The following is a 17,226-nucleotide window of genomic DNA, read 5'->3' as shown; positions in this document are numbered from 1 at the left end:
GGAACATTGAAGCACATTTTATGAGTGACCCCCCCCCCCCAAAAAAAAACCCCCACATTCACGATTTGTTTCTGCTTGTTCTATATGTAATGGTAAATGTAATAGATGAAACTGTCCATTTAAAAAATATATATACTTAATTGTGTATAAAAATGAAGCTTAATCCATCTCCATAATTTATGTAATATACTTTGTAGCATTTGACTCAAATATGAATCACACATAATGACTATTCTTTTATGTTAATTCTAGCTCATGAGGTTTATCTAGCTGTATAACCTCACAACTAAATTGTATGTTTTGTCTGTGTCTTTCTCATTTCAGATCATCTTGAATTCCATGCACAAATACCAGCCACGTTTCCACATAGTTCAAGCAAACGACGTTTTCAGCCTGCGTTGGAATTCATTTGTAACTTTCGCGTTCCCAGAGACCACTTTTATCGCCGTCACGGCGTATCAAAATGAAAAGGTATGTAGTTAAAAATGTCAAGTAATGGCTTGTTTTCTCTTAAATAAAGCAAATGGTTTATGTACAAGTCGTGTTTATTCTTGTGGAATTTTGCAATTATGAGTATTCTAATTGTGAATAGATTAAATTTATTCTTCATTATGAGTATTCTAGTTTCATTTTCCTCACAACAAGTAGGCTATAAAGTGTTTACTCCAAAATTAGCCCTTTTTAAAATGACTACAATAAAAATATACATTCCGCGTGGTATGTGTATTGCTAATGGAGAGACTGACATTTCTTACCACGCCAGATACAACTAACAGTAAAACCTATTCTTAGGTAATATTGTTATTCTGGACTAACATGGATGATTTGATGATAAATAAAACACCTTTTAGGATCAGACTTATAATAGCCTTGTCGACATTGTTGAAAATTCACAAGTATTTCTTTTCAAATCCAACTTTATACATTACTTTCCAAACAAGCACTAAGCAAACTGAGAAAGTTGACTCAATTTATTGGCGAGATTTGTGCCCATGTAATCAAGTGTACATCTATTAAGTGTCTTAAATACACACTTAACTGAAAAGTCTCTTTCTGGGAGTTATTTCGTGAACAAATCAGAACAAATAAATAAGCTACTTGACAGCGCAAATCGGTAAAAATGCTGTAAGTCTATCCGTCATTCTGACGACGATATGCCTTGCAGCGATACTTCACTTATTCTTCTCGATTTCGCGATTAAGTGAGAGACTTATCTTGTTTATTTAACCACATTTTGTATTGATTTCTACATGTTGTTTGTCTAAACCGTGTTAAGATTTGTTTCTAAGTCATTCTTTAAGGTGATACACGCATATTATTTAAGATAAACGTTACACCACTTTACTTCAGTCTCATTTAGGTTAGATATGACAGGAATGTGTCTGCCCATATCACATGCAAAATTACCATAAAACTATGAGGATTAGTAACTGAACCAATTCTAACCGCTAATTTTCAACGTGATGAATCCATATAAATGAATTGTTTTTGCAGCTTTACAAAAAGTCGATCAGGTTTTCATTTTTTGTAACCTTTTAATAAAAATCCTTTAAATAGCTGTGAAAGTGACACTCTCTTATGCAGTTCGTGCGTGTGGAATAGGCAAATATGTAATGATATATAGCGGAACCATTTCCCACGTCTTTTTCAAAGGATATTTCCTTTTGATTTCTCCTCTTTTTACTTCCAAACTGTTCATTCATTTTTCACAACAGTTACATTACACGCCCCAAATGAAGAATATAAGAGAGGTGGGCCGGGACCTCAGGAGACCTCGCCGGCCGCAGTTAGTTGTTGACCTTGGTGATACGGTGTCCTTTCAGTAAATGCGTGCAAACGTACTGCGTATTTGCTCAATGTCGGCTTAGCCTTAGATTTGTAAAGAATTGATACAAAGTATATGGGTGTAATACTCATGCTACACGCTCCATGATCAAATCAAAACTCACTGAAAATAATAAAGAAAAATAAAGGTCATAGTGTGGGCATGCTTGAAACATGAAATTGTTTATGTAATGTTCATAAACAAATATAATATATACATAATATTTAGATCATTGTTGTATCACGCATGCCGTTGTGAATTGCATTGCAGAAAAAACAAACGGCAACCTGTATGAAAATGTGCTATCTACTGAAGATAGCAGTGAGTAAACTTAACTTCCGGCCGGCTGAGCTCAAAGCGCAGTACGGCACATCGCGTTAAGAATAAAACTTGGTTAACAAATTTATCACCACCATGCCATTCAGCATTATATTCATGATAATACTTGGAATTTTATTTCCGCCATGATATTTATTCATAACATAACATTGACGATAAAGGTATTCACCAAAACAGCGGCTCCTTGAGTAATACCGCGTATACTTTTTGGAAATAAAAGGACATAATACTCTTTTATCAACCAACATACTCCATTGAATTACAGTTTTCATCATAAGCTGATAAGCAACGTTGACTCCGAAATGTAAATGACTAATTAATTCATGTAAAAAGTATGATACACCCTGAATGCATTATAGCAAGCAAGTCAACAGCGATATAGCTTGCGATGTCATTTTGCAATCAGTTCACATTCTACGTTCAAGACGCGGCTCACTAGTCAGTCGATCTTACTTGCCATGAATATTAAAACATATAGTTAATTGGGGATCCGCCATGGGCTTGAAAAGATGCTTGATTACATCATTTATACGACGTGTAATTATAATATGAGAAGAGAACTATACGTGTTCTGTTTGGGTTTAGATAGGAATTTTAACCAAACCGTTGTTTATTGTATTATTCTTGAATGTTGTTGATGGAGTCAAGTTCGCGATATTCTTTATGTAACAAAAACTGATCTGTATGCTAAACTTGTAAATGAGTTTTTCTATTTGATATAAATTTTGCATTTAAATTCCACATAACCCATTGTAATTAATTTAAATCCTGTTAATAATCAAACTATGTCTTGCTTCATAAAATTACAAGGTCAACAGTAAGTAATAACGTTTTTACGTCATTTACGATGTCATTTAAAACTTGCAAGAAATCAACCCGATGGAAACATAATACAAATAACAATAACCCATAAAAGGTAAATGGGAATAATCATATTGGCTATGAAGCTCTCTTTATACGAAGTTAAACATTTTGAAGCTATTTGGGGCAACAGCGTGGTAAATAATTTTGTTTTCCATATAAAACAGCTGTATAGAAAAATAAGCCGTAATAGAATGGAAAAAGGAGACCTTTTTGTGGAAGGAATTACCTTGGGATTGTAACCTCATCAACGCCTGTATTTCCCTTGATAACACATGAGACTTTGCTTATCTATAAGACTTTCCATGCTTATGTAAGCAGAACGTACGCAGAGATTGCTTGACGATATCAAGCGAGTCCCAGATTTATGGAACAAAATTAGCCCTGTGCTAAATTGAGCGCGAGGCGCGGTGCGTTGGAAAGATATAGAAGTAGAGAAGATACACAAGCTCCATCAGTAATGACCGCCCCGCGTGACAGGTGGGACTATTTTAGAGCCGTAAATTGAGAAAAAAGATCGGTTTCCCAATCTCTTCTGAAATATTAATGGTCCGCAATCCAAGTGCCTTTATTTGATTAGGGTTGTTATAGGGTGGAGGGAGGGAAAATGCCATAACATTTGTGATGATTTTGTTGTCTCTTATTCTCACCCGGATACGCATTGTTTACTTGTTAAGTATGATACTGGTATCGTTGGCTGCTAAAAACAAACATAATACTCCTTAGTTATTATATAGGCTTTATTTTCTCTGGTTACTTTGTCATAGAGAAAAGAGATGTAACCTTTACGCTCTGATCATGATTATTATGAATGAATATTTACTGAAATGTTAATGCAAAAAATGCAGTATATGAAAAATAGAAACAATACTTAAGTAGAAATTACAAAATGACTTGATCATTGATCATGTTGATTACAGCATTGTCTTGTTTTTTAACACACACAAAGATTACTTTAATTATATCATAATACGATTGGTTACAAATATAAAACCACACTGATAGCTTAATAGCTTACAAATCTAGCTGATGATGCATTATAAAACACGCAACCCAAAAGACGCTATTGTCGTATATTTTAACTCAATTCGTATGCAAGTTTTGTTACACCAGTTCCGACTCAAATAACAAGCCTCATGGAAATTTCAAAAAAGCAACGGTATATGGTTACACAGGGATAAGAGACGGCGTATAACAAGGAAAGAGTGTGGAGGGATCTTTTTTCCTCGATATCCGTGCATGCACAGAGAAAATACCCTCTCAGAATACAGAGAAAGAGTGCGAACACAGCAGTCTCCCGTTGCCCTAAAGCTCGTTTAAGTGTTAACTCAAGAGCACTTTTTAATGGCCATTTTGAATTGAAGTGGAGATTCAATTCCCTCTATCTCCTCTGGCAATGGTATCTATATCCATGTTATATGTGTCACAACTTAACTAAATGACACATAATAGATGTACCAAATTATTGTTGAAAATGACATTAAACTTCAATAGCTTTGATAGAATGACAATGATATATGTAGTCTAGATTTTCATTTCTTATTTTGAAATAAATTGCGTAGAAGATAGTGCTCAATAATCGCATAATGTAATGTCTATTATACTATCTTCAGGTTATCATGGTTATAGCTAGGCAGAAATGATTAGATATTAAACTATTTTATTGTTTTCTTTCGATTTTCTTGTTATAGATAACGCAGCTGAAAATAGATCACAACCCTTTTGCTAAAGGGTTTAGAGACAACGGTCTGGCCAGAAAGTAAGTAACTAAGACTATGCCTCTTGCTAAGCTTGGTATATCATTACATTTCCGAACCCTATTAAAAAACTAAGAGTATACGCTTTGACGTTATTATGATTGTACTTGGAGTTGGTATCTACATGGGTCTATTGGATTAAAGGATATTAACTCAAATTCAATTCAGTTATGAGCTCTTTTTGAAAGTGATTTAATTATGAGACTATATAAGCTAAAAGGAAAACTTTCCGATCAGATGGTGAAGAACTTTATACTGTACAGGGGAATAACTTTATACTAAGGTACATGACAAGCTTAAATTATAAACTATAAAAAACCCTAGTTTTTAAAGTTTTTCTTTAAAGTAATTTTTTTGTCCATGATCTCATTGCCGACGATGACATTTGGGAATTACAATGCTATCTACTGAAGATATAGTTATAAGGGATTATATAGCCTATAGTTATATCGACTAATACTGATTATAGCCAGGGCAAGATACATTTTGCTATCTACTGAAGATAGCAATGAATCATTGCGATGTTCAATTGATAATAAAATATCACGATCTTCATTAGTTTGTCAGTGTTATAACCCATTTCTTATTTGTTTTAATCAGGGGTTCCAGACTTGCATTAAAGAGAACGGCAACCAAATTAGAAGATCTCGATGAGAAAAAGGTGAGAAACAGAATATCAATCAATTACTCAGTCTATTTTTTTTTTGCGATGGGGAAGAAAAAATACAGAATTTGAAACGCACCTGGTAGTGGTCAGAGTACTTTTTGATGAATATTGAACACATGCGCCTGCATGAATTATCACATTCAATTAATGTATCTACCTATCATTTTATTGATTGATATTATTATTACATAGCTACTATATAAGAGAAACCTTAAATAAGACATGGTTTGTGATAAACGGCGAATGGAAAGAGTACATTTTGATGAAAATTGCTTTGTGTATGATAAATTGAATCGGTATTAAAACATTACACTCATAAACACGCGTCCCATGCATACCACACACACTCTAACCCCCCCCCCTATATAACCCCCTACACACTCACCCCTCCCCCATGCTCACCCCACACACATCCATGACCTTTATACAGACAAATCTTCATTAAAATAAAGAGGCTGAAGAAATTTGAACATTGTAGATCGATCTGTCGATCAATCAATATTATAATAACACGGATGAATTTTGCAGAAACTGGCAACATTATAATGTTGGAATCCATTAATGTCATTAATCCATTGAAGAATTATGTTTATATCAGGGTACAAAATCACAAACAATTAAAATTAACTAAAGATATTATTATTCAACGATAAAAAGATGAATGAAAAATAGAAATTCAAATGTTGAAACCTTATCTAGTTAGACACAAGGAAGCTTATGAGCCAGGATGAGTCTGTATCTCGTCGTCATTTATTCATCCCAAAGGTTTTACTTATTCATCCTACGATGCAATACGTGGCGTCAATCTTCCCCGAAACTTCGGGCCAAAACTCCTCGCACGACTGCGTTGCCTCGCACGTCCACAATCCATCATAATTACTCAACTTTGTACTTAGCCCTTGTCTTGCTGCCAAATCTTTTACAATTATCAGATCATTGGATCTTTTCTTTTAAAAATCTAAATGTATTATGTGTGATGTTACTTCATCTGAAATCAATCATATTATAGAATTATGATCATTTGAAATCGAAAAATGTTGTCAACTCTATAGCTGTTTATAAAGATTTACGAATTCAAATATTTTAGTTTAACGCTAAACAGGACAATTAATGACTAACATTTGTAACTCCATTTTTTCATGTTTATATACCCAAATTGAAGAATGATTTCCCGAATTAATGTATTTCGAACTTCGTTGTGGCCATGCAAAGAAAGTGTTTGATTGATTTTGCTGAAGATCAGTTTGCGTTTAGCGTTCTTCCTATAGCATGTTAATCAGCTCGCGTTGATGCTTCATGGTAAAACTTTGCACATATGATGCCTATGGCAAGATGATAGAGAGAGAAAGAAGGAAATGATAGCGGAGTGAAGTTTGAAATAACTATGATCGTTGCAGAGTTTCTACCCAAACTGCGAAAAACACCTTGGGCCTTATGTAGTGTCTGCTCGCGTGAACATGTTACAGCTCGCATTTTCGCAGTTTCAAGTTCTAAGCATTATGTCTCCGTGTCTTCATATCGGCATATTGTGACAAAATATATGACACAGGGGGTGCGCTAACGAGAGCAATGATTAAGCTTGCACATTAGGGTGCTTATACATGACCTAAAACTGCTTGATTTTGTACGTTGATGAGAATAGAGCTCTTGGCTAAATTTCATATAATAGATTTTATCTAACTATACATGAGACTGATGCACTTAACGAAGGGATGCGCTTTCCAATTGGAAATATATCTTTTGAGTAGATTTTAAGTTTTAATTCGTTCCTGCTGAAGTTAGTTTTGAATCTTAGTTTCCTAGTTTGTTGTTAACATGGCTAAAGAAAACGTTTAAAGTAAATAAAGGCATAATATTCCGCTCCCATCCAGTTCATTTATGACAAATTGGGTAGTTACGTGATGCTGTCTACTGAAGATAGCACATGGCCCGGGCACATGGCCCAGCTTTACAATTAAACCAAATAGAGCCACATAATAAAACAGGATTAGTCCTATAATTAGTTATTATATATATTATTATTATAATTTATGTAACGATTTATTATGTTCAAATCGGACATATTGTACTATATAAGATCAAGAAAGTATATTTTAAAACCGAGACATGATGGGCGTTTAAAATATTAAATTCTTGGTGACATACTAGTCTAGCTAAGAGCTCTCTGAAGACACGTTTGATTCGGTGGCAAAGACAAGCTAACTCAACGCCTTTGGTCACAGATTTGACGGCTACATATTATCTCCGCTCACCGGGCTTCAACTGGCACTAATTTTGACTTCTCTCACAAGCCCAAGAAAAGAGGAAAATCATGCGGGGATACAGGCAATACAGAGGCAAGAATGAGTGCTGAATAAATATGATGCGTCTTGAGACAGAAAGACCTGTTTGAGAGGAAGTATGGTGGTAATGACTATGATGGTAGAATTCTGTTAAGGAATTAAAATACGTGACAACTACCAAGGGATGTTATTATTTATGAATATCCATTTCACTGCGCGCAAACAAGGGCATATTCCCTTCGCTATTTGTTATTTTTGCATTCGCATTTCAATTGGTCCTGTTGTTTTTGACTTCATTTAATTTTTAGCAAAGTTTATGGTTCGCTGGTCATCTATTACAATACTAATGGTAAATTAACTTAAACTCTGATTAGCCTTTACACATGCTACTAAAATTTGTAATCAATCCACCTTAGAAATATCAGCATGAGAGAAAGTCTACGTCTATAAGTAATCCACCAAGATCTAACAGCGGGGAAGAAATTAGCTATCAGAGCACGGCTCATGCGAAAAGATATTTTATGTCTTTTCCGGGACGTTGAGTTTTTCTTTCTACGCGGCGGGCCAAAGCCATCTAAATTTCATAGAATATTAAATGAGATATCAAAATTTCATGCGAACCAGGTGTGCAAGAAGTCGCCGCAGTAATTTTCACTCATATACTTGCTTGGCTTACTGGTGCCAAAGCTGGTACGTGGAGGTGGAATCGAGACTTGGTTAACTGGCGAAAACAACTGTTCCGTCAAGCGATGACTTTAATTTTAGCGTAGCACAGCCGCCATTTCTCATGTCGTTAACAGTATGCTTGAGTTACGCAACTGAGCGGGTTTGGCGCTAGATTAAGTGAGAGTTTCCACACCCTTTACCCGGAGCGCCGCAAAATGACAGTGTGCTAGATCCATTCACTAAGGCTTTGCGATGGATTTATAATCGCTCTATTCCGTCTTGTAAAGAAGTACTATATTGTGTATAAAAAACAACATATTAATGTTGTTTTGATATCTGTCGATGTCAGTAATAAAGAGAAATATATGAACTGTGATTAAACTTCAACTTGATGAAGTAGCAAGCCAGGATATGTTTTTTATCAAGATGATTGTTTTTGTTTCATTTATTGTCCGACCTTGAATAAAACTTAAAACTCCTGTTAAAGCTGTATGGGGGCAATTGTCAATTGTATCGCGAATTTTAACGGAAAAACATAATATGTTTTGTGAGAATACAGTCGTTAAAGTTTCTTACCGGTTAGAAATTTTCTCATGAATCTGTAATAACAAACATATCCACATGCGTATGGGACATCATAGGATGTCTCTAACGGTGTCCAGTCGGGCTATTGTTTCCGATTATTAACTAGCCTTTTGTTCCCGACTATAAATTAACCTTGACCATGACCACTTTCCCTATTTACTGCCCATTCATTCAGAAACTCATCTATTCTGCACAGAAGTCAGACCGCATGGTACCAATATGGTTGCCATCGTTTATTTTGATACAATTTTTGTGGTTTCCGATATATTATGTATTGGAATGTCGATCAAAAACCAAGTTGTGTCATAAAATCTATACCAGAACTGTCGTTATTAAGTTAGGCAAAATAAATATATAGTATACATGTTCCAATTTAAAGCTCGATCCATTATCAAGCGATTAACAAATCATATTGATGTGCTATCTTCTGAAGATAGCGACGATAAATGAGTATTATGCTAGGTGTAATATAGAGTTATAGTGCTATCTACTGAAGATAGCAATATTTAATAACGATATGGAATTATACTTGAGGAATGATAGCTAGCTGCGGAGAGTGCTGTCTACTGAAGATAGCATTATGGCGCAATAAAGTATCTACTGAAGATAGCAAAAGTGTGATTCATTTTGCTGTCTACTGAAGATAGCAATAATAAATCATTGCGAAGTGCCCATCCAATCGAACATTAAGACACCATAATGTTTTTGATCATGAGGGCACTAGTTCAACTGTACACAAAATAAAAAATTGATTGATATTTTGTGAAAATATGATTAATTATTTGTGTTTAAAAATGCCCGATTTAGGCGTAAAGGCCAACTCTTGCCTTCCCACTTCCTTATTGTTCTATTTCAGATTTTGTGATCCTGAGTACAATAGCATCCATAAATGCGTCAATATTCATTCATGTGAATGCAAATTGTTACCTATAGAACTCTAACGTGAAATAGTAACAACATAGATGCGCAAACAAGCCATAACATAAACACACGAGTATGATATGTTCCCTCTTCCCATGCATTTTAAGCCAGTGTCATGTTTTGTAACCATGGAAAAATGTGGGGTGTTTATCTTGTGTCTGCGTTCTGATGATGAATACACCACAAGTCCGGAAATTTAATGAAAATAAAAAGCAACACAAAGTAGGTTCATTGTCAACTTTGTCTTTTTTGACCAAATTATTGAGGCTCAATTGGCCAGGAATAAAGTTCAAAAGCGATCTAGTTATACTGGTGACTTGGCCAAGTATTGAATGCGCGGCAGGTAAGCCAAGAATTCAGGAGCCGAATACATTGTGTGATTTTTCGCTCGGTTAGAGATTAAGCTACGGTATTCTGTACACAAGGAATGAAACTTTGTTTTCTATGATCACTGCAGATATGTTGCAACTCTGGCGGAAACTAATTGCAACTTAGAGGGGAAATGTTTTACTTTCCAACAAAAATAACACATTTTCGAACAGTTACAAATTGTAATAATATCATGCCTGCTTTGGGCAAAACATTTGCTTTTTACTACATAACTAATAATTCAGTATTCATCAAAAGGTACTCTTTCCCGAACCAGTTACACCTTATATTGTAAACAATAGTATATTTTATCAAGTTACTCCAAATATGTTTGTTATTTTGTCTTACTCTTGTTCATATTTTATTTTTCAGACAATGAAGGAGGTAGCACGAGTAAGACAGTCAGTCACCTTCATCAGTTGAAAAAAGAGAAGTCTGACACAACGTTACTTTCCAACCTGGATTCGGGAGCATCAAGTAGTCAAGGTGATATGGGGTGTACCACAAGCCCAGTCGGTGGTCCCAATATGCCGTTTGGGTGTGGAGGGCTTGAAGACAGCGAGCAGAGTTTGTCCGGACATACGGATTCCGTTTCAGTGGGTGTTGATGACAACAATGGATGTCACAAGCCATCAACAATCTCTAAATCGAACTCAATCACTGGATCTGGTTTGCAGAAACCCCGCGGACTTGGAGCTGGCAATCTCAGTGTAGACACAGATGTATCTTGCGAATCTTATAACCCTATTAATAACACAACAAGTGACAGTAGTGCTACAAGTGTTGTAGACCAATTATCACCGTGTTATTCACAAGACCCTGTCATGAATGATGACCCCAGTATGGCATCGGTCCAACCAGCAACAGCTCTTGCTGTCGCACAACTTGCTAAAGACAGTATGCATCAGGACTACCGTACACGATCTATGTTATCATCGGTTTCAAATAATAACCAGTGTATGGGACAGGGGTACAATCCTTTGCAAAGCTCATCTAATATGTATATGCAGTGTAGTGAGCCTCATATGGGGTCATGGACAGGGGGATACCATCAAACCATGGCCCCCTCCAGTGGATTTGCTCACATCCATGCTCACCAATCTGCACAGGCACACGCCGCAAGACATTTAGCAGGACAAGCCAGCATCTCATCGTGTAATACAATGTCCCCCATTCATCATTCAGCACAATTTCTTCACGGAGGACATAGTACGAGCTCCGCTGATGCAATGGGAATGAACATGAACATGCATATGCCCAACCATTTCCCAAGTCACCCCGTGAAATTTACCGTTTAAATTGTTGGAACAGCTTTCTTAAAATGAACCAATCAAAACAATGCTGTCTCATCAGTGTCGTGTAAAAAGATAAACAGCTATGAAGGAACTTTTATGACTACATAACATCTAGTTTGAAGAAGACCAAATGATAATAGGGTTATCTCCATGGTTCGAGTGGTTCCAGGTGGATCTGGAACATCGTTATGTACTATAGTCCATGCAGATTGCCCTTGTCTATATTATTGTTTGTACATATTCCATGTAGCAAACTGGATTTGCTAGTTCTTAATTTTCTATTTATCGAACTGTTTTTGGACTACCAGCGGGTTTGAATTCAACATGACATACTTGTATACAATATGATCAGAACTTGAACTTTGACAAATAGTTTTGTGTGCATTTTTATAATAAACTCATGCATGATACCTATTTTCAAATATTTTAGAGATAATATTTCTTAACATACTTTAGGGACACAGGGTTTTATTGATTAGGTTTCTGTGTATGTGCGATTAGTAGGTTATTACCGATTTCACCGGGATCGGTAAATTTTTGAAAAGTTGAAAACGTTTCATGCACAGTAAGCATGGCAAGGTATGAGTAAAGATTGTTCTTTATCATGTTTATAGAAACAAATCGTCATTAGTCAATATTTTCATATAATTTATAAATATTCGACACTTTTGTCAGAATGCTTTCAGGTAGGGTATGACGCAAACCAGAATTGGATTTAAATAGAACCGGTTATTTTTGGGCATTTAAGACAGCGGCCATGTTTTCGGTAAATTACAAACTGCGACTTCCAAATTCCATGTTTTATGTTTTAGGCATAATCATGGTATTGCATGCAGTTGTTTATTACCCTTTTTACGATCCACTTTTTACTGAAATTTTCAATCTCTCCCTTGATTTTTTTTTATTTGAAAATGTAAAAACTTGGTTGGACCACAAATAACTTGCAGCTCATTATTTTAAACGTGACAATTGATGCTCATTGTAATGATATCAATGATCAAAAACATTTATGTAAAAAGTGAACCGTTTCTCTAGATTATTGATAACGCAAGCAATTATGCTGTTGTGGAGCATTTTGCTGAAATCTATTAAATGACTAACTTTGCAAAAAATACGGGAATGTGCAGTAGTATTAAACTATTATAATATTGTATAAATGTACATATATTTTATGAAGATATGTAGGTTTAGATTGTTAATAACTTGATGTTATCCCTTTGATAATGTTGTTCTATTCTAAAACATAAGTGAATCACATGAACCTATAAATTGTATATTTCTGCTTCAAGTACACCCAGTGCAAACACATTACATGTCTATTTTGTAGATACGTTTTCTATGCGTAGATTTAAAATAGTACGACGGCGAGAATGTAACAAATCAAATGTTCAGGGTTTTTTTTTCAAATAAACATGAAAAGCAAACTTCAAAATAAGCAGGCACCCAGGAGCCATTTACCCAATGGTCATAACATTTTGGCTCCTGGTCCACATGAAAATCATATGAACAAGGCTCTACATTTTTACTAAATAGAGCCTGGTAGTTAATGCAGGTTTTGTTTTTAATGTGTACAATTGAAATTTAAATGACTCTTAGCTCTTTAAAAATGGCTCCTGGCTGACCAGGAGCAACATTTTCCAAATGTGTGGCTCCTAGTCCAGATCTGCTTATTTTGAGGCTTGATAAAAAGCCATAAGAAAATAAGTTGAAATTTTTATGTGATGTGTTGAGCGAGATAGAACCAATTGATACTGAATTTCGACAAATCTTGTTTTTAAATTTGTTTGTTTCAACCAGCAATGTTTTGATCATATATAATATTGTCTCTATCCTTAAGTGATGTGAACAAGTGATGTGATCATGTAACGTAAAGGTTTCCACGTGACATTGTTATCATTCCTGACACATTGACTCTCTCTTGTTGTCAATGTCATTATGTGTCAAATCATGTATATTTCAGGGTTTTTCTTTGAGTCTATACTTGTATACAAGTGCCAGATAAAAATTATAAAGTCGGCATAATCTACGTTGTCGGCACGAATGGTTCTTCGTGTATGTAGAACCTTCAACGGTTATACAACGAACTAAAACAGAAAGAACCATTTTAGACCTGAAAAAGGTGATGTAAAGGCCTGAAAGAACCATTTGGGGGTTCTTTCCATTTTCATGATTTTTTTCTTGAGGGCTCTAGATACAGGATAGGCTAAAACGATCCGACTTGGTTGGGTCCAAGGTCCATGGCAACTCCTGATCAAAATTATTATCAGGTCGGTTATTATCTGAGCTTCACATACTTCCCCGAATGCCGGTTGAATATTTTTCTCACATTAAACGAGACTCTTTCAAGCAGGGGGCTAGTCGTGACTCAATAAGCTTCACTTGGCATTTGGTATAAATGAATCCATTCTTTGTGGTATTGGTTCTAGAAATTGGTTAAAAAATCTGAGCTTTTATTGTTACGATCTTTAATAGGGATCTTTATATCATGATGCTCAGTTCGACACTTATTTTCTTGTTCGTTTCGACACGAAGCTGGTACGGAGAGGTGTGTAACCATGGTGACCATGTGGTTACATCCCTGGTCTTAGTTTTAAAGCAAAATAGTTCAAGTAATATTTTATGAGCCTATAGGGGGGCCTACCTGAAATCATCCAGTAGTTGGAAGTAGTAGAAGTTTTCTAATATAGGTCTACATCTTTATGTATCCAACTTCCCAACCTTTTAATGTTGGAGGCAATTCCGTACAGTAGGCTATACACATTGTACTTAAATGCGTAAATATAATGGGATGACTCAATCCAGGGCCTCAATTGCCAAAATATGGGGGAAAACATTATCATCCCCAACCGTGTCCAGCTTCGAGAATTCAGGCCCAAGATATGAAAATCAATAGCCTACTTAACATTATTTTTGTACATCTTATATGCGTTTCAATGTATAACATGCAGTTTGCACATAGAAAACCTACTGACGACTCCTACTTATGTTGGGTAACATAGATGAAAATATTAAAAACTGAGAAAAACAAGAATTACAATATAGTGTGTTTGTCTTTTTAACTGTCTACATGCGACTATTGAATATCTGATAAAACTGAAATGGAATAGGGTCATTCAATAAGTTCTGCCTCAACTCTCATTCTTATATGTAACTTGGGTCCTGTATATTGTAGCTTCTTCAAATTCGGCATAATTAGTACATTGAATGTCACCTACAAATAAAGGTAAACGTAGGTGACATCGGAACCAAAATGAGACTTTTTATACATCGGAAACGGTAACAAACTGGAAACGTGGGCGTATATCTCTCCCACGACAATAGCCTTAGACAAGTGTGATATAATTATGATAACAAAGTATTTGAAATAACATCAAATAGACAATTAACCAAAACGTGAAGATTACCAGCAATACAAAAAAAAAAAAAATTAAATCGTCAAACAATCTTACATCCGCATCCAAGTTTCACTGTAATGTCTAATTACCTTTCAGAGCATGGGAATCTGCATGGGGGACCATCTGTATCATATTACTTTCAGGTTCTGTCTCGATCTCCTAGCTAAAAGTTAAAAATTGACACCAAACCACTTTTTCACGTGCAATTATTAGTTTCCATGGTGTTCAAATACCAAGTGTATTTCCATGGAAGGTTAAATACGTTTCCATTTAGCATCTCTCTTCTAATATAGACAATTTCTGCATAAATGTCTTATGGACATTTAAGAAGAATATTCATTAAAATTGATTATAGTCCATATCTACGGTTATCTTTTATTTGCTATAAATCAGTGTTTTCACGAAGCGGTTTCTTTTGCCATTTTACACAATTTTTCAATATTAAATTTGTCTTCATGCCTACTGCAATTAAATCATATCAAGAGGCCAAGTAGTATTTTATTATAACTTAAATTTGGTCTACTTATACATTCTTTGCACTATCTGTACAGATTTCACCGTTTCCGATGCATTATCAATCCTGACTTAACCTACGAATACTAAAAGACATCAAAACCAAATTTTCTCACATGCAGGCTAGATAAGAAGACCCAGGTTAATATGAATGAACTATTCCTTAAGTTATAGAAGCAGAGATATGGGAGTTAAGGCAGAACTTTTTGTTATCCGTATTGGATACGAGTTACGAGATATAGACGGGTTACCGAGAGATAGTGGACAAGGGCAAAAGGCGACTGAGTTTCGCGTGAAAATGGTATGGTATTATACCACCACGCGATACTCGCCTTTTGCCTTAATCCGCTAACTCTCGGTAACCCGCCTATATCTCTTAACTCACCCGAGGGCTTAGAGCCAGAACTAGCTATGTCCATTTGGTTTCTCAATTACATGTTACTCATTTCGGCAACAAATGTACGGTTAATTATGCCCTCCATAATAAATGCAAGTGACTTTGGGGTATATGCATGGTCACTTGAACAGTTAGACGAATGTGACCATGCATATACCCAAAGTAACTTACATTTTCTTATGGAGGGCAGAATTAACCGTCCGTTGTTACCGAAATGAGTAACATGTAATTGAGAAAACAAATGGACATAGCTAGTTCTGGCTCTAAGCCCTCGATAATCCCCTTGTAATTGTACGGATAATTCGATCTTTTAATCTAAAATCACGGTGATGTTAAAATGCTCTTAGAATTTGTCAGTTTAAAACTCTCCCAGAAGTTTAAAGTAAATGAAGATAGGGATTAGGTCAACATATTCATAATAATAATAATATAATAATGAATGGTTTCATGGTTCTTATAAGGCGCAAAATTGTACGAGGAAAAAGAGCTCAAAACATGAAAATAACCCTATTCTATTACCCCCATCATCAATTTCGTGCCATGGCACGAAATGGCTTAATATGCATGTAAAAAATATTTACACAAACAAGGTCTTAACTTTTGAACAATTTTGATAATTTATCACTTCTCTATCAACAAAAAACATTTTTTTCCTAATATAACTACCATTTACACATCATAAACTGGTTTAAAATGTTTGAAACTTGCATATGTTAACCGTTTTTAGGTCAAATTTTGCCCTAAAAATAGCCCAAAAAATGTCCATAAACTTTTAAAATAATATTCCAAATTAACTCGGATTTCTTAACATTAAATGTAGAAACATGGCAGTGTATTTAAAACTGCATAAAAATGCCACATTGATGTAGGCCTACACTCATACACTTCAAAAATGTAAATCAAAATATTTTTTTCATCATATCTGGCTATGAGCTCATTAATTATTCATGAGCTAATTTGCATAAAATTTACATAATTAATTATTAAACCTGTTTTTCTAAAAGCTTAAATTCCAAGCTTGCCAATGGTATGCCACTTACTGGTTTTTGCCCAACCGATAAGACTGCAACGCAGTAGTTAATATGATACCTCCACACCACTCAAATATACCACTTTTGTAGCTTTTTGTGGGGGTAATAGAATAGGGATAACCACAAAAAAAAGCTATTAATTTTGTGAATCTGGAAAGCTTGGCGAAAGATATAGGTTTTAAGCTGGTTTAAATTGGGAAAGTTTGGGGATGTTAAGAGGGTTGTACAAAGCTGGAAAATGAAATGAGCGTTTGAGCGTTCACCGGCTGATTTGAAGTTAACCCAAGGAGTTTTGAGTAATTTTTCAGAAGATGATCGAAGGG

General features: G+C 35.2%; 1 protein-coding gene and 1 long non-coding RNA gene across 2 annotated transcripts in view; both read left to right on the top strand.

Annotated features, from left to right (window-relative positions):
• Window positions 1–14,590, top strand: part of LOC140150992 (uncharacterized) — a 40,324-nt gene extending 25,734 nt beyond the window's left edge. The window contains exons 4-7 of the mRNA XM_072173182.1: window positions 325–471; window positions 4,717–4,784; window positions 5,383–5,442; window positions 10,643–14,590. Coding sequence (XP_072029283.1) covers window positions 325–471; window positions 4,717–4,784; window positions 5,383–5,442; window positions 10,643–11,570 — 1,203 coding nt within the window. The 3' untranslated portion in view covers window positions 11,571–14,590. The remainder of the gene's footprint in view (window positions 1–324; window positions 472–4,716; window positions 4,785–5,382; window positions 5,443–10,642) is intronic.
• Window positions 1–17,226, top strand: part of LOC140151059 (uncharacterized) — a 525,069-nt gene that overhangs the window by 368,197 nt on the left and 139,646 nt on the right. The window lies entirely within an intron of this gene.

This window comes from Amphiura filiformis, chromosome 1, assembly GCF_039555335.1.
Source record: "Amphiura filiformis chromosome 1, Afil_fr2py, whole genome shotgun sequence".
Taxonomy (NCBI): domain Eukaryota; kingdom Metazoa; phylum Echinodermata; class Ophiuroidea; order Amphilepidida; family Amphiuridae; genus Amphiura; species Amphiura filiformis.
Note: the sequence above shows the minus strand (reverse complement) of the source record. Positions and strands in the feature narration are given on the sequence as shown.